Genomic DNA, 22,274 nt, shown 5'->3' with positions numbered 1-22,274 from the left:
GCTTTGCTAGATAGACACTTATATATTAATATCAATGTTTATTTAACATGCTCTCTATCCATCTTGTTAACATCTGTTGTAATAATAGAAACTATTGCCTGATAGGTGAGATAGACTGCATCTGAATGTGTGTTCGGATTGGATTTTAGATATTTTTGTCCACATTCTGCATTTACAAAAAAGAAAATCTCTCTATTTTCACTTTTCTTGAGCATAACGAGCTTTAATAGTTCAATCATTTGATCTGGTTATTGAAAGGATTACTGTTATTGTTCAGCCCTACTGACCCACTGGAATTTGAGGAAGGTGTTTAGCTGTTCAAAGTTTTACCTTTTCTGCTGGTTTATTGCCCTTATCGTTACATGAAATGCTACATTATCGGCATACTTGTGTTGGTTTTGTACTGGTTCCAGCTGCAGTGTGCAATGACTTGTTGAAACCTTGACATCTGTTTTCCCTTTTACTCCTTTTTTTTAGAAGTCAACCATGTCGCTGTTTTTCAGTATTGCTTGCTGAGCCTTAACTTCACGTGTGTATCTAGCCAAAAGGCATCACGCATCTCAGTTAAGTTCCAGACAGCACACTTTTTAATAATGATTACGCCTGAAAGAAATGTACTTTGCAGCATTATCACCAGAGTCCACCATTAGTCAGTAAGCTAACACGAGAAGGTTGTGTCATGGACATTAAGGTGATACCTGCATTGTAGCCCTGGGATTTTGGAATGGAAATGCTTTTAAAGATGGAAAAATAAGTCTCCCATTTCTAAATGTGTTTGGATAACTCTATGGTCCATGCGCTGCTTAAATCAGTGTTTGCAATGTGGTTCTGCTGCAGGCACAAAGTGTGGTAGGTTCAGTTCTTACAAATTCCGTGTCTCTACCTGCTTCTGCAGTGGAGGCTCTCTTTCACAAGAACAAGAAAGCCGAAAATATTCCCACATTTGACGAGGACATACTGTGAGGCAGATTGCTCTGAATCTAAAGACCAGTCCAATTGAAAGAAAATCTTTGTTTCTAGGGTTTTTTTCTGAAACTACCTCCTTAAATGTGACCGGTTGGACCTCATGACATAGTAGTATCTAACTTGGATGCTTTCATAATGATGTGTAGACTATAAGTTTGACCTTTATGTGTATCAGTTGGTGATGTATATAATACAATTTCTATTATAGAGAGATTTGCAGTATCTAAAGCAGAATTTCAAATAGAAGATTTCCATCTGGGTTTGGATTCCAGATAACTAGTAAATTTTATTCAGACCAATTCCCAGATAAGGAGTGTCTCCCACAGTTTCCAAGAGAAGACTGTGTGATCTCCCAGTGTCTCAAAAAGTGATTCCAGCTGCTGCCACAATTCCCAGCTAGGAAGTTAGAGAGCTGCATCTGGCCAACCAAGAAGAGCAGGATCCAGCTTAAAGCTTCTTGCCGAACAAAACTTCACAAAAATAAGCAGACATCTAGAAACACACATAGTGGACTGCAATGAAAAGGTGAATCAAGTGCTACTTCTCTAAGAGTTAATTCAAGGACTCATACTTGTCTTATAGCATATGTTTAATAGGTCTCTTAATTGAAAATAGAAAGAACAGTGCTGCACACTTTCAAGTAAAATGGTGAGACTACCTTTGGCTGAAAAATTTTGTTGAATTCAAGGAGAAATTGCAATCACAAGGCTTTATTGATCTGCAAGAATTTGGGAAAAGCATCTTATTTTTGAGATTTACGAATAAAATCCAAGTTTGCAAGGTTTGGGTAGAAATAAATTAAGACTACTTCAGAAATAGCAGTTTTTTGAGGAAATGGGCTAATACAGTGCATTTATTAAACAGTGAGCAGGACTGAGTGCAATGTTAAATTTTGTCTAGCACTAGAAGCTTACCTTGAAAATTATTTTTATCTGTACTTTAAAAAGACATTTCCTTTTTATCTCCAAACAGGTAATTATAATTCCAAGAAACTGGCACCTGACTGCATTTTTCTTTTGAGCAAATTCATTTCACCTAGCTGGTCTCTGCCCCCTCATTTCCCTTGCACATACGTGTTCTGAAATTCAGATGCTTTTCAAAAGACCATGGAGTTGTGAGAGATAGTATTGTGGTTTGCCTGCTAATAACTTGTAATATGTTCCAGTTTTATTTACTTAGTCTTTGAAAGATATTAGTACCTCTGACAAAGCTTTACTGAAGCACCTGAATTAAAAGAAATTTTATTTTGCTTGAGCAATCACAGATTAGAGTAATATTAACTTCCTGGCTCTCAAGATTATATGAATACGCTGTTTACTCTTAAAATACTTGCCATCTGTTTGGACAAAAAGCAAGAGGGCTGCTGGGGTCCGCACTTTGTGTGTCTGACCACTAAATGGTAGTGTTGTATTGCAGCTGAAACAGGAGGATACATGAATACGGCAGAGAAAAAAAATTAGTCCAGCTGTAGTTGAATTCTACCATCGAGGTCTCAACTGTTTTTTCGTTGGCCCATTAATTATATTTTCTGCTGTTATATCAGCCGTTCTCTCAGTGTTTGGTTGTACTGAAAAAACAACCTCTATTTAATGATAATTTATTTTAAATGTGTTTTTTTTTTCCTCTCTGTCCCTTTACAAGCCTTATTCTGGTATTTGAATTGTCCATCACGAGCACACTGATCTGTTGTCCAGTTGCTGCGGGATTAACAGAACCGTTCTTTACAGTGACTAGCAGGATTCAATCTCCTTCGATGCAAAAGAAGACCATAGTTTGTGTGGCCAAGTGATTCATTTAGGAGAAATGTTTAGCTGACTTATGTGTTTGACTTTTGTGAGCAAGGCTGTGTGGGCTTTGGGGCTGCAGTTATCTCCCTTTTAACTGTGGCATAGGAATATACACTGCGTATCTGACAGGGAGAAAGAATGCTTGGGGATGCACTTATGACGGGTGGACATCCTGCTTCTAAATCCAGCTGGACTTCTGAACCTGAAGGTTCGCTTTCCTATTTCTTTGCCAAATACATTGCTTAGAAATTGCTGCAGTCCTTGAATGGCTCTTAAGTATGGCTTTCTGCTTACTTGCCTGAATAATCTGTCCACTAATTCAGCTTTATAGTTTCTATTAATAAAAAATTGAAATATTTAAATTTAATTAAAATATTAAGCTAAATATAATGATAAATAATATTACGGGTAATAATACATTTACTTTTGAGATAACACCTATGGTGTTCAATTTCCCAGGATGTGGGAGTAGGTATGATTTATGCTGCAACATACAGATGCTTGTCCAGCTGCAGCTTCTAATAGGTGTTACTGGGCAGAGCTGCTGGGGGAAGAGAGCGCCCCTCTATCCTTTCTCAGACCAAACACAAGAGGCAATAATAGTGCCTGGTCCCACCTTCTGTGTCACCTTCTGGCAGACAGTAGAGGACATACAGTTGCTTTTGCCTTGCTTTATGCTCTAGCAGCCTCTTGTCTGCCAAAAATTGCTATGGGCCACCTGTTGGACCATAGGATAGAGCGCTGATTCAGAACTTGGTACAGATGTCTCTTTGTTGACTCTATGGAGGTGTTGGATCAAGCCTTATGTGGCCTGTTGTAGGCAAGTCATTGCTTATTTGTTACTATTTGGGATTTGCTAGGCACTTTACAGTAGTTTAAGGAGTAGCCAGAGCCATAAGGTATTTCCAGCCAAAACATAGGATATACCTGGCTGGAAATGCAAGTTCTCATTTTATAGGAAATGCCAAACAGTGAGAATTTTGAAGCCCCAAAAGAATCAAGGTTAATACTTGCTATTCAGATTTTTTAAACTATTTTTAGTCCTGGGACGTAGCTTTGGAGTTGAGTAAGTTTTGGGACCTTGAATATGAATATCTATATAGAGAAGTACCAAGGTGACGTTCTTATTGTGAATCTGTCCTTCATCAGTTCATCTCCTGTAATCCTGTTTAGGTAGCAAAATCTCTGCAACACACAAAGCTTGGATTTTGACTGTCAATATGGCATCTGTCAATAACTTGGGGAAGTGCAGTGGAATGGCAGTGGAATCGCATCTGTCAATAACTTGAAGAAGTGCAGTGCCCGAAAAGGAAGATGAGTCAGTTTGTGGATAACTCAAGACCTTTGTTGAATCCATATTGGCAACTAAATAAACATAAAATATTGAGCTAAAGTACATAAAACACAGTGAAAAATTATTGCTTACTATGTAAATTGTACAGATCTAGATTTCCCTGATCTAAGTTGTATGTGATAGTCACCCTTAAAACAGATATAGCGGGAATAAAAGAGGCTCTGAAGAAACTCTGCTAAGAGTTGGGTTTTTATTCTGTAAATAGCATGAACGTGCAATGTACTCCAATTTTGTAAGGGCAAAAGCTCATGCTTCATTGGTCTTTGACTGTTAGAGGGTTAAGTGAAACTAGTAAAGTTGTTTGTTTGCCTCACCTCATAATTGCAAGATTTGAAATACTCTTCTGAAATGCCTACTGTTAGTTGATTTGAACGGACTGGAATGCTACAAGGTAGGAGCTGCATAAAGTAAAAGGCACATGTTGAGTTAAGGTTTCCTGAGATGGTGGTGATCGACAGGCAGCTGAGGAGGGGAGAGGGAGAGTGGGCAAAGCATGACTACCTGGGGCCCAAGAGTGCTGACTCTCTGCTTCTGTGGAGCATCAGGAGGCAAGCAATTTCTGTGCCTTTGAGTACAAAAATTCATTTGTTTGTAAATATGATGGTGTCTTGTTTTCATCTAATTTGTGAGCGCACACGTACTGTTTCAGAGACATTAATCTGCAGTGTGGCCTCACAAGCCGGTTGATAAAGACAGCATTGCTGTGTAGCTTCAGCGAGCATGAACTCCTACGGTAACATCTCCTTTCACTTACAGAGGGCACTCTTGTAATGAAAATCTCATGATAAAATGCTTTTCTTAACTGAAGAGCTCTCACAGCTTGATGATGCAGTTGTCACCATGGAGATTTTGCTCCAACAGAAAAGAATTAATTTAGTGCTGTTCACCTTTGGAAATGTGTGGCAGATACTTCCCAATGCCTTCAGCTAAGCCACCACCTGAGGAGAGAACTTGGATCGGAAGCTGAGAGAGGAAGTACGTATATTTTTTGTAGATGACCAGGTCGCAAGAAGTGGCATGTGTGTAACAACAGATAAATGTGAAAGGGCAGGAATAAAAGCCTAAGACCCTGAGCCAACCGGAAGGAGAACAGACTTGCCTTAAACTTCAGGGAAGTATTCAAATGTGAAGCTCTGTGAATTCCTGTTGTGGTCTAATTTCTTTCCGTCAAAAGGATATTTCTTGCTATCACTCCATGGTCAACACAGAATGGTGCCACCTGAGGTTCCTCCAATGAAAATTGAGGGGAAAAAAAAAGGAATAAAGACTTGATATCAAATTTATTTAGAAATGACAAATATTTTTCTTTCCCATTCCCGAAAGCCTTTTTGATATGTTTGGATTTCTTATTTCACAGTAATGACTTGGCAAGCAATTACAGCAATATGGAATAATTAATTTCTGATTTTCCTGAAGTCGTGAAATCCTTCTGAATGAGTAACAATTGTTTTACTGGTCTTTCTACTACGGGAAGCTCTACACAGTAAGGAATGTGCTACAGAACTGAACAAAGCACCGAGAAAGCTCATATGGGAAGCAGCCCTATAGTAATTGGGAGATAAATGTAGTAATATATAATGTCTCTTCTGCTCCTGTAATTCTGCTAGGCTTATGAAGTTAAACAAGGCTATGTTAATACCTATACAAACAGCTTATTTGAATTTATAAGCTGTCAGGAAAATGCGTAGCTGTCACAAGACTTCTTACTGGCTGCCAGTGGTAGGGTCAATGAAATCAGTTCAAGATCTGATCTAGATGTTCCTCCCTGAAGCAATAGACGAAAGAGTGGGGAAACAGATAAAGTAAGTACTGCCCACGTGGTGGTCAGTGGAAAATGTAGTTTGGTTAAGGAGGAAGACAGAGGGAAACTATTCATAAAAATCATTTTATCTTTAAAAAAAAAAAAAAAGGAGGAGCTTACTTTATTGGAAAAATCAATTGGAGAGAAAAACAAAAGGAGAAAAAAGTAGAACAGAGATATAGTGAGTTCCTTCGACATATGTAGAACTAAAGAGACCTGCCTAGGAATGAAACATTGAGGCTGAGGGAACCAAATCTAGCAGGAAAAAGAAAATTAGCTCTGTAATTAAACACATAAAACAACACAAAATTAACAAATCAGAGTCCTAAAATCATGAGTAATTTAAAGGTTTTTTTAATGCCTTTTTCACTGTCAGGGAAACGATAATCAAACTCATTGAAAGATTGTTCTGGGTTCAAAACGGCTACTTTAGAACTTCTCAGCTGGCAGGCTTCAGGATGAAGTCTGGAAGGCACTTGCCCCTAACTCTCTGTCTGCCTCCTCCTTTGGGCTGATCTTTCCACACCAGCCTTCGTTACCCTTCCATCGCCCTTGGTGCTTGCTCCTGCCTTTCACCCTGTGTCTCCTCCTTCCTTTACGGCTCATGTTTTCCATTTCCCATTATTTATTTATCTTTTTCTTTTCAGAAAACTCCTATACACTTATCATTTCACTTCTCCTCCTGCATCTTGTTTTGTTTTACCACCTCCATTTCTTTGTCCTCACTTTTCTTTCCAGCTGTCCAACAGCCGTGGTGCCTGAGGACACCCCCAGCTTGAAGTTTTCTTATTGTTCATCCAAAATAGCTTTCAGCTTTGAGTCTAATTAAGATATTGTTATTAAATAAGTAAACCACACTTCTTTGTGTGTTTGTTTTAAAACATGAATTCAAAAAGGTCCCTAAACCTACTGTAGCCTGAATACACTAATTATAAAAGCTGATTTCATCTGTAACTTTCATTTCATTCTTTTAGAGAAAGGACTGATTTAATCCTTCCCTCTGCTGCTCCCTTTTTTCCTCTCTCCCTCTTCTCTCTCTCCTTCTCTTCCCCTCCACCTTTTCCTCTCTTTTCCCTCAGTTCTGCCTACCCTCTGTCCCTCCTTCTGCATCTCTTCCACACCACTACTGACTGCTCTTAGATGTGCTGAGAGAATAAAACCAGGTAATGGCTCTATAGGCTGCTGTTCTTATTCTCAGGTCATCTGTGCTCCAAAACGTAAAGCATAAATTGTCATATCTTTTGTAGATGTAAGAAAGAGCCTCTCCAGTTACCAGCTTCAAACAGGTGAATATTAAGTTACCAGCTTCAAATAGGTGAATATTAAGAGCTTGAATGTTTCACACCGGTTCAGGGAAACAAAAGGCTCCACAATAGTTTGGTGATTTCTAATTGGTTCGAGGTACTTGCTAGTTTAGAAAAAGAAAGAAAAGTGAAGGTAATCTTTAATGGGCCCATAGCGTCTGTTCTGTGGTGCAAAGCCAGTCCCGACCCTGGACTGGAAGCCATGGTTGCTGCTCTGCTTCCTCTTCTACTCCTGGGGTGGCTCAGTTGCCCTGTGGCATGCTGCCCCGGCAGCCGTGCCTGGCCTGGCCAGATCCCCAGCTTCTCTCTGTCCTTCTGGTGAAAGCTCCCCACCAATGTCTGAGATACGAAATAGTTGGGGTTCTTCCTATGTGGACACCGGTGTCTCCCACTGGAAGGCTATCTGGGATTCTTAAGGTGTTTGCTAGGACTAGGATTTGTGGGGGATCCAGGCTTCAGCCTGTACAACTTGCTCAGGTGAGTTTAGGCAGGATAAATTCTTCTGCCTCTCCTCTGTTGGGCACCGAGTATTTACAGATCAGCTAAGCTTTTTACCCTGACTTGCGTATTGCCCAAAGCCTGTACCTAGTGACTGATTTTGTTTGCTGCTGCTTGTTTACTTTCTCTCCACCAATTTAAAGACTTGTGATGCCTGAGACTCCCTGGCCTCTGGTAATGTTACTCTTATTTATTCATTCCCCTGAAAAGTCTAAGAGAGATACCATTAAGTATCACTTCTTTGGCAGAAAGTTTTTTGTTTACAAGTGTCACAATATATTTAGTAGCAAGTGTGTGGTAGAAAAATGTATTTTTTCAGTTTCTTTTTACTTAAGGTGTATATTTGACTGCTCCTACATAGACTTTATTTTCCCCTCCGTGACAATTGTCCTGGTGGAAAACTGAAAATAAAAACTTATTTGTGACAAAGAAGAAGATGGATTCTGTGTCTCATAAACAACAAAAATGTTCAGGGAAGCTTTTCTAATTCACTTTTTTAAAAAATGACTCCTTTTAAAGCTGAAGAGCAAACTGACCTCTTAAGCACTGGCACAGTCCAGTATAGGTGATAAAATTCCTTGATCATCTAAACCGTAACTTTTGAGAAACTGTGTTCTCCAGAATTGAAAACAGGTAATAAATAGCAGGTCCTGTTGATTAGCTGATGACTGAGTGTGAATAGAAAGTGCTTGCAGATTCCTCTCTGAAAAAGCAAGGAAGGGGATGCTGTGTATTTGTTATATGCCTCCTGGAAAGCCCTTCAGCATCACCTCTCAGAAACGTGAGCTGGGGAGTGGAATGCTGCAGAGGAGGAAGCAGACAGTGAAGGACATCTCAAGTCTTCCAATAAGTGATATATAAAAAGGTACTGGAAGCCTGAAGAGCAGTTATTCCACAGGGGATGTGTTTGGAGGGAACTTGTGCTCTTTCTACTAATTCCCAAATTAATAAAATCTCAGGAGGCAAGAAAACTGCAAGAACTGTATGCGGTTTTACAGAATAGGAAACGGAGAGCATGGAAAGAGGCAAGGTTAAGAACACTTTAAATTAGAAGTGTAAAGTTTAATAAAACCCAAGGATATCTAAGTACAAATTAGCCTACTATTGTGCTAATCCTATTTTCCTTCTTATTTGCATATAAATTGCACTGATTAAACCTGAGATGCTTTAAATATCGGTGTAGTTGAGCCTGGTGGTGTTGTTACCTTGATTTTACTCTTCTGTTAGGCTTGAATGAAACCCTCTGAACTGTGCAAGGTCAACCATTTTTTGAGTTTTATTAAATCCATACAATTTCTTTATTCAAATACGAATGTAATTCATGTATGATGTCAAAATAGCTCAACTTTGCACCTAGGATTGCTCTATTTTTTATATTATTTTTTTATATATTGTTTTTTATATTTGCATCTAGGATTGCTCAAAGAGACATTTGTTCAATTCTACTACTCTGCTTAGTATAAACGCAAATGTAAAGGTTATCACTCCCTAGAAGTGTGGCAAACTTGGGAGGCAAACAGGAGATCCAAATTAGTAGTTTGGTGCATGCTGTGGGAGAGGTGGCAGTTTCAGAGGAACTTGACTGAAGGGAAGAGATGTTTGAAGCTTGGTGGGAGTATGGGGTGGGAACACAGGCAGGATATGTCTTGTGGACAAAAAAAAGTGTGGGAAGTAGATGAGTTTTATATAGAAGTTGCTGAGGCTGATACACTAATAGAACATAAACTGAGTAGGAAAAACTCCATCAAATATTTACATTTTTTTTATGTTAGTGTTCAGGTACTGTGTGGTGTTAAGATGACAATATTAGTAGGAATAAGGTTGTTGTGGACCTGAATTTAAAATTATGTGCATTACTTAAGGAAAGAGTAATTTTGGGAGTGCTTTTGTTTCTTTTGGAGTATATATTTAGTCTACTTTTTCTCTCTAGTTTGTCTTTTTCCAGGTGATTCCACTCTACTTTTAAAGTAGTTTCAATAACAAATCTTACTTTGCAACAAGTCACGACATGTACCGCTATTTTTCTTTCTCAATTTTTTTCTAGTATAGAGGCTTGTAGCTGTTGTAGATGTCAAAGCTCTCAGGCATGTTTCCAGGAAGCACAACAGGAATTTTATAGCCCCTGGACACCATCCCCTTCAGGCGGGGGAATGCTTGGGTTTATGCCAAAGTCTAGCAAAGTCTGCCTAATTTCATTAGATAATTCTTTCATAGAATCATAGAATCGCTAGGTTGGAAAGGACCCACCGGATCATTGAGTCCAAACACTCCTAACATCCCTAAACCATGCTCCTCAGCACCTCATCCACCCATCCCTTAAACACCTTCAGGGAAGGTGACTCGACCACCTCCCTGGGCAGACTGTTCCGGTGCCCGATGACCCTTTCCGTGAAAAATTTTTTTCTGATACCCAGCCTGAACATCCCCTGGCAGAGCATGAGACCATTCCCCCTTGTCCTGTCCTCTGTCACTTGGGAGAAGAAGCCAGCCCCCTCCTCTCCGCAACCTCCTTTCAGGTAGTTGTAGAGAGCCATAAGGTCTCCAATCAGCCTCCTCTTCTCCAGGCTAAACAACCCCAGCTCTCTCAGCCGCTCCTCATAAGACTTGTTTTCCAGCCCTCTCACCAGCTTCGTTGCTCTTCTCTGGACACGCTCCAGAGCTTCAACATCCTTCTTGTGGTGAGGGGCCCAGAACTGAACACAGTACTCAAAGTGTGGTCTCACCAGTGCTGAGTACAGAGGGAGAATAACCTCCCTGCTGATCATGCCGTTTCTGATACAAGCAAGATGCCATTGGCCTTCTTGGCCACCTGGGCACACTGCTGGCTCATGTTCAGTCGACTGTCAACCAGCACCCCCAGGTCCTTCTCTTCCATGCAGCTTTCTAGGCACTCTTCCCTCAGTGTAGCACTGCACAGGGTTGTTATGCCCAGTGGTCCAGCCTGTTCAGATCCCTTTGCAGAGCCTCCCTACCCTCCAGCAGATCCACACTTCCACCCAGATAAGTGTCATCTGCAAACTTGCTGAGGGTGCACTCAATTCCTTCATCCAGGTCATTGATAAAGACATTCAACAGGGCTGGACCGAGTACTGAGCCCTGAGGATCCCCACTTGTAACTGGCCTCCAGCTGGAGTTAACTCCATTTAACACCACTCTCTGGGCCCGGCCATCCAACCAGTTTTCAACCCAGGAGAGTGTGCACCTGTCCAGGCCAGAGGGTGACAGTTTCTGAAGGAGAATGCTGTGAGAAACTGTGTCAAAGGCTTTACCGAAGTTCAAGGAGACTACATCCACAGCCTTTTCCCCATCCAGTAGTTGAGTCACTTTGTCGTAGAAGGCGATCAGGTTGAGTTTGGCAAGACCTGCCTTTTGTAAACCCGTGTTGACTGGGCCTGATCATGTGGTTCTCTTGCATGTGCTTCATGATCGCACTCAAGATCACCTGTTCCATGGCTTTCCCCGGCACTGAGGTCAGACTGACAGGCCTGTAGTTCCCTGGATCCTCCCTGCAACCCTTCTCGTAGGTGGGCACAACGTTAGCCAGCCTCCAGTCCAGTGGAACTTCCTCATTCAGCCAGGACTGCTGGAAGATGATGGAAAGGCGTTTGGAAAGGACATCTGCCAGCTCCTTCAATACTCTTGGTTGGATCCCCTCCAGCCCCATAGACTTGTGGGTGTCTAGCTGGGCAAGCAAGTCTCTAACCTCCTCCTCTTGGATCAAGGGAGCCTCATTCTGCTCCTCTAACTCCCGAGTTTGTGCACAGAGGGAACAACTTTCCTTGCTGTTAAAGACTGAGGCAAAGAAGGCATTAAGTACCTCAGCCTTGTCACTGTTGTTCCTTCTGCATCCAATAGGGACGGAATATTCTCCCTAGTCCTCCTTTTCTTGTTAATGTATTTGCAGAAATATTTTTTATTATCTTTCACAGATTCAGGCAATTTGATTTCTAGTTGGGCCTTAGCCTTCCTGATTTTTTCCCTGCACGATCTCACTTCCTCCCTGTAGTCTACCCAAGACGCCTGTCCCTTCCTCCAAAGCTCACAGACATTACTCTTCTTTTTGATATCTCTCAAGATCTCCCTGCTCAACCAAGCTGGCTTTTTCCCCCGCCGGCTCCTTTTCCAGAACACAGGGATGGCTTGCTCTTGAGCTGCTAGGATTTCATTTTTTAACAGCGTCCAGCCCTCATGGGCTCCCTTGCCCTGAAGGACTGTCTCCCATGGGACTTTGCCAACCAACCTTCTGAACAGTTTCACTTGTGTTTTGACAGGCTTTAAATACTGACCTCCCCCTCCTCCCGTGGTGTTTTATGTATGGGTTGGTCTGGTTCAGCTGGGCTGTTCTCAAGTGTTTGGTCAATTTTTAGAAATTCTTTATATGCTGCTTTCCTGTCCAAATGCTGTTGATTTGAAACACTATTTGTAAAATTATTGTGTGCAAACATAAGTGCACTATTATTTACAAAATATTATATCAATGTTATGTTCATATGTATAAACATTATGTAGCCTTTTAAAATATTCTTGTAAATGTGAAGCAGTAACAGCTTATAACAGAGTTTACCAAGTGTCTGTTTTTTTAAAGGACATCTGAAGCCTAATTTGTTTTTAAAGTTTGTCAAAACTGAATCGATAAGTCTAAAGTCGGGTTTGGGGAAGGCTAGTGATTTTTCTTTAAGAAGATTAGAAAAAATAGTCATGTAACTGGAAACATTAAACTGTTAAGTACTGCCCTGTAAACTAAAAGCTGTTGTAAGGAAATCTCATATGTAGACATAAAACTACACCAACATAGTCCTGACTATTCATATTTGAGACTAGAAAGGGGTTGTTATTTTACTCAGTATAAGAAGAATCATCCCTTGCTCACCTGTTTTTTTCAGCTTGGTGCCTTCAAAGAGGCTTCACATTGACTCTACTGGTGAAGATGAAGAGTGTGTGTTGGAGACTCAGTTCACCCATATGAATTTCTTTCGTATTTCTAACAGGAGTTTTTGCTGAAAGAGCTACATTTAATTCTTCATACAAAGATGTAACCTCATTGCATGGCAGTAGAAATGTGGGCTCAAAAGCAAGTTAATTATCCCCTAACTGCTGAATGCTACCTTGTGCATAAACAAAAAGCATTTACCTCATATCCCGTTGATGTATCATGTAATATATGTGACAGTTATGGGTTTTTGTCTTATCTCTGTCTTCCTGCAGTGTCCATAAAAGTGTTTCTCACTTGTAACAGATAGTAGAGCATAGCTTTGAAATTCATCTGGAGATAGTGTCCCCCATGAAAAGTGAAGAGATATCATGTAGATGGATACAAGGAGGGTTTTATTGTCCTTACAATTCTGATGATGAAGTATTTCATACAATGCCTTCCTTTCTTTTTATGATTGCAGGTGATGTGCCTTCAGGATTTCTTTGGCGATGATGACATTTTTATTGCATGTGGACCAGAAAAGTTCCGTTACCAGGATGATTTCTTGCTGGATGAAAGTGGTAAGGAGATGTATTTTTAAAATATTTACAACCAAATTAAAGGGAGGGTTTCCATATAATGCTAATTAAGCCAAAACTGTATCACCTAACTTGATTTCAGAAAGAGAATAAATACTTCTATTCTTTAAGCTGTGGATACTGAAAATAAGAGCTACCTGAAGCAACAGTAAAGCTTCCGAGGGAAACCTGTCTGCCTGTGCAGTGTCAAACTTTACTTCTGCCTGAATTTCATATAGTGCAGGAAACAGTTATGTGTTTAGTGGAATTCCTATTTTGCAAGGCCTTTTCAGCATTTTGTCTTTATTTTCCCTTTGAATTTATTCTGCTTCTTTATCACAGCCTTTCCACCTCACGGTTCTTACAACTGAGATTTGGACAATGCTTCATAGGTAATATGATAAAGGAAGATAGATACAGTTCTGTATGGAAGATAATCAGCAAATGCAGCCAAAGTCATCTGAGAAAATCCAGGGGGTTCTCTGTTTTCTCAGAGACTAATACAATAATGTAACCAATGTATATAATCCCGTAAGGAGAATATGCTTGGTTTGCAAATACCTTTATTGTTGCAAAAAATATTCCTTAGGAACAATAATAGCAAGAAAACAAACAAACAGCAAACTATAAACTTTGTGCATTTGGGGGAAAAAACCAAACAAACCAAAAACCAAAGCTACTATTTAAATTGAGTTTAAATTATTATTTAATATTTAATTATTATTTTTGTATAGAACAAGACCCAGCAAAGATTTTATTCCCCCTGCATTTTCTCTCGGTCCAGGGTACATCTCTAATCCATTGATGTTACCTCCATCTTGTTTTGACATATCAAAGGTCTCAAAGAACAGGTGACTGAAAAATCTGTCAGAAAAGAATGTTTTACAGTAGTAATTACTTCATAGTCATCATCTGTGTCTTGTTTAGCTTCACCACTTCATCATTCATTTTGATGCAAATATACATTCAAAATGAAAGAGAGTATAATTGTATATCCCTGATTAACCTGTGGAACTGGAAAGCTTCTTGGTTCACCTGAATCCGGACAAATATTCCAGTAGCTTGTGTAGCAGAACAAGCTGGCTTGCACAGATCCTACGTTGCAAGCTGAAGGATGAGTCTGACAAAGGAGGTATCTTTGCTACTGGACAGGGAAATGGCATTCTGTATCAGGCACGGATAGAAGCAAACACACATTCTGCCTTCCTCTAGAGAACTTTATACTATCAAAATAAAAATCAAATAAGGAAATTGCTGTAGTTGCCTCTAAGGTAAAATGTGCTAACAATGGAAAAGTAGCTTTATCCATCTTTAGGACAGGAATTAGAAAGGTAAGAGGGACATATTTGGGCAGCAGGGGTGTTTCACAGGTGGCAGTATGACCAGCACAGCCTAACTTGCCTTTAACAGAGGAGAGCTAGGTAGTTGGCTGCATAGTCTGGATTCACTTGCGTCTCTTATCAGAAAGACAACACTGACAGCTCCCCAGTGTCTCCTCACAGTGAATCGTGTGGCAGTTTTTGAGAGCTGATTCATGGAGAAGTGCTGACAACAGATTTGTCTAAAATGCTTTTTGAAGTATGTATGTCTTTTTTGTAGGTCTCCTTTCAAATTACAAACATATCCTGACTCTTCTTAGTCTTCATTTGTCTGATATTTTGTCATCTGTTTTAGTAAGCATTATGTTTCTCTGGAACATTGGTTCTTAAAACCATGTTAGCCTGAGCTGGGGGGGAAAAAACACCCAAACCTGAAAATCTAGGCTGAAAATACAGCTTTAGTAATTTGTGGCGGTGTTTGCTTTTCTGCTAGGTAAAGATTCAGTCAACATTGACTCCAGACTATGTCTCTAATTTCTTTCTGAAGTGTACATCAACTCTGCTGTCTATTTTGGAGGAAATTTGGTGTCAGAAAAGTTCTTTACGTTGCTTGCATTCACTACTAATGTACCGGCTGATTTGGATATAATCAGCCTTCTCTGAGGTAGGAGCAGGATTTGGAAAGGGAATTAAAAAACAACTGAGCTTCTAGCTTGTTTTACTTGGCAGATAAAGATTGTGTGATCACATTGTGTGTCTGTGTGTTTCTCATAGTCAATCTAAGAACACTAAATTTATTAGTAATTACTGTCCAACTGTGCAAGTCTTGGAAAGCCCGTCTCTGCTTCCCTGAAAAGCAGCTTGAAGCAACACTCTGCTAGTCACTGTCACTACATCCTTCCAGTGTTTCCCAGTCTCAGACAGATGATAAGAATACCAGTTAAGGTATTGCAACTTAAGGAGTAAAGAAAAGCAAAATTTGGAGGTGGGAAAGAAAAGTTGAGATAATAAACAATCAGGGCTCTGGGCTTTTGGGAATTACTTATTAGGGAGAAAGAATACCCTTGTTCTGTGGATTGGGTTCCGTGCTTCTGACACTAGAGGCAAGCAAAAGAGGAATTTTCTAGGACTGGAAACAAATCATCTGTATTAGGATTCATTTTAGCTAACACTAGATTTCAAGAGAGTAGGTACCTGCAAGTGAAGCCAGTCCCAGTAGAGCTTCTTCCCAGTAAATAGATTATTGACGAGGTAGATGGTAGATGTTTGATTGGCTCATTTGAAGGTGGATGTTTAGATCAGTTGATATGAATTATGCTCCAGAAACATTCGGATACTTTTGTAAAGGCATCTATATGCCTGTTTTAGCTGTTCTTATCTACCTAGTATTTCTGTAAAGTTGTTGAAAAAACTTTTAGGATAAGATTAATTCTGCCCCATCAGAAAGGAAAAGTCTAAAGACTCATCAGTCTGCACTATTTCTAGTCATTTTTCTTTGTCCTGCTCCCATGGCTTTCTCTTAGCACAGGACAACACCTCCTAAAAGCCATAAAATCAGAAATTTAGAAAAAGCAGTCTAGAAGTCAGTGACTCAGTTTCCCACTCTAAATGTGGGATGAACATTCCTTTTTCTAACATGGCCCTTTATCACCTCTGATGAGGAGGAATCTGTAACCTTCTGAGACATTCTGTGCATTCATTGCGGTTTTTCAGCTATCTTACCACAGGTTCCCGTGCTATAAAGGAACCCCACTGCTACTTATTCTTATCTACTGTGAACATGGGAAACAGATGATTCCTTTCTCTTTGAAAAATCTATGAACTGCCATGAGCTTCATCAATTTTCTCTGCTTTAGGATGAACAATTAGTTCAGCCTTTCATTGTTTTGACTTCAGGCTTAAACCTGTCCTTGAAAGAGGGAATGTGCTTCTTTGTATCATCTCCCTTCTCTGTTTTATGTCTTTCAGGAAGCAGTATTGCATATTCCCTTGGCAATCAGTTACGAAAAGTTAGCTAATTAGGTATCCATCAAAGAGCAAAACAAGCAGTCAGCACTATACACTGCAGTTCCTTCTCTCTTCCTTGATGTACAGATGTTTTTCATAGTAAGCACATTATTTATCACATAAAATACAGAATCGGTACTACTATCCCTATCATAATTCCTAGCAATAGCCTCTGTATCTGACCTAATTGATAGATACAACAGCCACTCACACTTCCATCAAGAGAACTGCAGATAGGACAGGATGTTGTATGGGAATGCCCATAAAATTAAGAAGTAAATACTCATTGTTTGTCAAGCATCAGTGGCGATGCTGTTTTCATAGAAGGTTTCTGTGGGAAATGTGAGCACAAAAACATTGTTCTAATGAAGCACAGATTACATCAGCCAGCTTGTAAGGAGAAAAATTCCTCAGCGTCGAATATGGCAGTGGGCTGCTTCAGGCATTGTTAGCTTGCAGTTCTGGACACTTTCCCAGAAATCCCAGATTTCCTTTAACCAATGGTGGTTTGATTTTCAAAGAAGAGAAGTCAATAGGATGGTTTTCTATAGCCCTCAGCTGCTTGTTGGCAGAGATTAGAGTTTAAGAGCCAGGCTTATAAAAATATTTGCAATCAGCTATTATTTAGGCACCTAAATAGGATTGGGCAATATAAATAACTCATGGGACTGGCCCTAAATGAGAACATCTCCTTGGCTTATACGGGTATTTCTTTCTTAGCACTGTAAAATATGAGAGGTTTTGAGACTAGCAGTATCAGACTTAATTTTTATAATTTTTTTTTTCATATGTAGTTAATGTTGGCTGAGTTCTTTGGAAGCCTAAAAATCACACAATCCTAGGTGTGACAGACTTCATCAAATACTGAGATGCATCATGTAAAAAAGGCTGCAATCTTGGTTGACCAAAGCCAGTGTCTGCTTCCAAGCAGAGCGCAACCAATGTAGAATGACTGGATGTGAAAACAACTGCAGATCACTTGTCGAGAGAACATATGATTGTTATGGAAACAATGACGAGAATGACTCTCTTCTAGGGGAAAATTAAGATTGGAATTTTTGAAACCTAATTTCATTCTGACTTTTCTGTCCTGTGTTAGTCCTCCGTCCAGCATCTCTGTGCCAGCAGTGTTACTGCTTCATCTTGCCAGCAGCAGACAATTTGCCAGGAAAATCTGAGTCCTGTAGCATCTGCACACGTGCGTGTGTGCATGGAGGCATGCACATGCGTCTGATTCAGTAACGGCGGTTAAGGTCAGGAGTATCATGTTTATCCCTGTTAATAACTGTCAGGTTTCTGTAACGTCCATTACTCTGTCCTTCCTAAAAGAGGGAGGAAGGGGAAATGGGTTATAGTCCTCGTCTACCCTGATTTATAGGACAGAGACTGATGTGTTAAGCAGCTTTTGGCTGGGCTTAGGAGCAGAGAGCATGCGGACTGACTTAGTCTGCTCTCATCAAAACCTCGTGCTTTGGCAATTGGAAATTAGTGGTGGGTTCTGGGGACTTTGAGAGATAACTTTGCTTTCAACAGAGGCATAAATATGTAGCGTTCCAGTGCAGTGTGATATTTTCAAATGTCATCAACTCCTGGGCCTTGGAGACAAATACTCTGTGTACAAGGCAGAAACAAACGAAGGCAGGAGGGACCATTCCTCTGGCTGTGTGTACCATTTAGACTAATGATTCAGAAAGGGCAAAAAGAAAGAAGCTGTTTTTCCTGCAGCTTTGCATCCAGTGCCCCCTTTATTTTCCTGATCCAAACCTCCAGTTTCATCTCCACCCTCTCATCATGCCTCAGATACTTGCTCAGTACCTTCAGTTCCCTCATGTTTGGCATGCTGCTTGTCCCTCTCCGCATCATCATGGTAATGACATTAATGGGGTCTCTCCTTTAACCAGCAGTGTGACAGTTTCACAGCTTTCCCCAAACCGATAGGAATATTCCCTCACCGAGACCACCTCCATGCAGTTGCACTGGAAGTATATCCCTCCCTCAGCTCTAGTTGCATGGAAGTTCAGCTGTAAGGTAGCAGATGAATGACTTGCTTCTTTTTGTTGTGTTAAACTCTTGAGAGGAGAACGCTCATCTACAGTTAAATACTAAGAACAGGCTGTTAGCATGATCATCAAGTGGTTGTTAATACAATATTGTGTGATGTTCATTAAATGAAGCCTGTAGTAACGCTGGAGTCAAATGAGCTGTATACATGAAAAGTGCATTCACAGAACTTCAATTTTCTTCTGTGAAGGATTTCTCTTTTAATATTTTGCTTTTTTTATAGATATGTTCTTTATTATGTAAGCCCATTTCTTTATCTGTTGTCTGCAAGCTATTTGCTTTGAATATTCTCTACTCTGTCTCACAGGTCTACTTATTTGAGACATTGCTGCCTGCCTTTCTGCCTAAGCATCTCTAGAAGTGAAAGTTTGGTCACTTAAATCATAAATCTTTGCTCCCTCTGGCTGGCAGATTTATAGATATGAATAAGGACAATAGAGGTTTCAAGAAGATTGCATATGTATTTTCCTGTCCAGATTTACACTGTCTCCACTTTCCCTTTTCCCCACTTCCTCATCATGCATGCGTGTGTATTTGTATAGTTACCACTTTTCATCAGTGTTGCTATGAAAAAGTTGCCTGTATGTATAACCACGAAAAAGCACGATCACTTAAAACATATAAAACAGTCTCTCATTGAAACCAGCCAAACAGTAAGGCTGCAGCTATTTCACTCTGCTCATTGAACCAAGTGTTCTTCAATATGTTTTCTGCAGTATTTGCTTTCTCTGGTGTCTGTTAAAAATAGTATGAATGAAACACCATCCAATAAATCAGAACTGGTGGAAATTCCCACTTCATTTGCATAAAGAGTGTTAAGTATACGTATTCCTTCAATGCTTTCCAGGGTAAAGTTGATTTTGGATATAAAAATACTAAAAACTTTGGGTCCAATGATATCAAGCGTTTCTCAATAATATGTGCATAATGAAATTGCATTTTTATTGGGATTTTATTATACAAAACTTCAGTTTGTTTCAAATAAAAGAAAAAATATTAAATCTCATCAGTATTATTATATTAATATATAGAGAGTTTTGCTCATAACAGGTAGTATTAATATTTAGTTAAATAACAGAGTAGACAGAACTAGTTTATTGGGTTTGTGTAGTGTGCTATTTTTGCTCTTTAATTTTATTTTCCTGTTGTGATTTCTTGAACTGAATCTGCCAGGGGACTGTTTAGATTAATCAGATTGGTTTAAGAGAAAAGATTTTTTTCTTGCAGCACATTTTAATTTAGTTTCCCAAACTGTGAACATCTCAGTTGTGTATCCAAATGCAAAGAGTGCTACTCTGATTTTTATAACAAGCACTATAAACAAACTTTCAGTTCTGGGGAAGTAAGACAGGAATTTGGTAGACATAACAAGGTAGATCTTGGTATTTACCTTCTTGATTTGACTGTCTCATACCTTTTCTTTCCTGGCAGTTGATTTATATTATGCCTTTGAGCTTACGGTTTTATAGCCTTTGAGTCCTTAGTTTGTATAGTACTCCATTATAGACCATAGGTTGAGTTTTGAGCTTTTATGTTCAGTCTATATCTTCTGATGGTGAAATGGAATCGTAGAATCATAGAATCACCAGGTTGGAAAGGACCCACTGGATCATTGAGTCCAACCATTCCTAACACTCCCTAAACCATGTCCCTAAGCACTTCATCGACCCGTTCCTTAGACACCTCCACGGAAGGTGACTCGACCACCTCCCTGGGCAGCCTGTTCCAGTACCCAATGACTCTTTCTGTGAAGAATTTTTTTGTGATATCCAACCTGAACCTCCCCTGGTGGAGCTTTAGGCCATTCCCCCTTGTCCTGTCCCCTGTCACTTGGGAGAAGAGGCCAGCTCCCTCCTCTCCACAACCTCCTTTCAGGTAGTTGTAGAAAGTAATAAGGTCTCCCCTCAGCCTTCTCTTCTCCAGGCTAAACAACCCCAGCTCTCTCAGCCGCTCCTCGTAAGACTTGTTCTCCAGCCCCCTCACCAGCTTCGTTGCTCTTCTCTGTACACGCTCCAGAGCCTCAACATCCTTCTTGTGGTGAGGGGCCCAGAGGTGAACACAGCACTCAAGATGCGGTCTCACCAGTGCTGAGTACAGAGGGAGAATCACCTCCCTGGACCTGCTGGTCACACCGTTTCTGATACAAGCCAAGAGTAATTTTGGCAACTATAGTTGTGTATGTTTGCAGATCCTTTCTGATGTCAGAAACTATTAGAATCTGATCTGTTTCTGAAAAGATGTACCCTGTAGTCCTAGTACAGGAGATCCTGTGGGTGAGAAACACAGCCCAGTTTGCTCCAGTTATTACGAGTTTGCATGAGACAGCTTTGAGATGAGTAGTTCTTGTCGCGTCAATGCTTGTTTATTTAATTAGAAAACCTGAACAAACTGTGCTGCCTGCTAAACAGCATTAGGATGTGCCTTGGAGACCTGCTTGTTTATTGGATGGTATGATTGTGTCAGAGAAATTTTTGTATTGAGATTAGACGCTAGTCACTGCCAATAGAATCGGACTGACTTGTTAATTTGACCACTGTAATTTTCTACTTCTCATACTAAATACAGGCCCTAAACCTGGAGTTTCATCATGTCTTGAGTAAGTGTATGCATAGTTTTTTAATGCCAGAGCTATCCACAGATTCTCTTATACTGGCAAAATATTTTGGAAGGAGAATAATTATTCCAAAGCAGAGTTCATTAGGTTTTAAAAAGCAGAAACTTTCTGAAGGCATATGGGGAAAATTTATTCATTCTTAATATTCATTCAAAGCCTTTTTAAAAAAAAATCTTATTGAGCATAAACCTCAGTACAGCCACTGAGAGAGAATCAAAAACAACCTGGATAATATTTCAAAGTGGTAAAATCAGAAACTGAGCACATCAGAGATAGGTATTCATATTTATATACTCATACATATTTAGTTACACACTGTGTATACAGACACAAATCTGTCAAGTATAAAGGATTTTACCATCCTGCGAATACAGCCAGTTGAAGAACTCTGTATAATGGCTGTGTTGGTTTGTACCACAAAGCCGATGGTTCACAATTTGTGCTGCCGTAGTGGGTCAGTGCTGTTATTTTCAATATGCAACCTACAGAAATTTCCCAGTGAAAAATTCAAGTGTTACTTGATGCTTTAGGATGCTTCTGTGAATAGTCACCTTCAAATAAACTTATAGCATAGCTCCCTGTAGGAGAACTGGATGCTAATATTATGCATAAAGTAATCTAAGGCTGAGTAATCATTAGGAAGTCTCATGTTGCCATGGAATTGAGCACCCGTAGGTGGTAGGTCATGGAGCTGTCATTTGGATTCTTTTATTCTTCAGTCAGAGCTTTTTTTAAAATTTTATTCTCGGGGAATTGTAACACTTGGGGTTTTTTTTTATTTGGAAGAAAATTTTCTAGGGAGTTAAAATTCATTCAGTCAAGAAGGGAGCTAACCTGAGATCTCATTCTTGTAATTGAATGCCCAGGAATGTTTTTGGAAGTTGCTAATTATTCCTGATAGAGTGGAGACAAAGAAATTTAACTTGCTCAGTTTTTCCTGTTACTATGGAATAGGAAAGAGAAGATTTTCACAGCTCCTTATAGCTGTTAATATTGTCTAGCAAAAACAGGAAAAGGACTTGCAGAGCAAGGTGGCTGCTGATGAAGTTTCTGAAGAACAAATTTGATGAAGC

At 39.8% G+C, this 22,274-nt stretch overlaps 1 protein-coding gene across 4 annotated transcripts in view; it reads left to right on the top strand.

Moving 5' to 3' along the window:
* DCLK1 (doublecortin like kinase 1) overlaps positions 1-22,274 on the top strand; it is a 262,831-nt gene that overhangs the window by 124,610 nt on the left and 115,947 nt on the right. For all 4 annotated transcript variants that reach the window (XM_054068052.1, XM_054068059.1, XM_054068042.1 and 1 more), the window contains exon 4: positions 13,104-13,203. In XM_054068052.1, coding sequence (XP_053924027.1) covers positions 13,104-13,203 — 100 coding nt within the window. The remainder of the gene's footprint in view (positions 1-13,103; positions 13,204-22,274) is intronic.

This window comes from Cuculus canorus, chromosome 1, assembly GCF_017976375.1.
Source record: "Cuculus canorus isolate bCucCan1 chromosome 1, bCucCan1.pri, whole genome shotgun sequence".
Taxonomy (NCBI): domain Eukaryota; kingdom Metazoa; phylum Chordata; class Aves; order Cuculiformes; family Cuculidae; genus Cuculus; species Cuculus canorus.
This window is presented reverse-complemented; position numbering and strand designations above follow the sequence as displayed.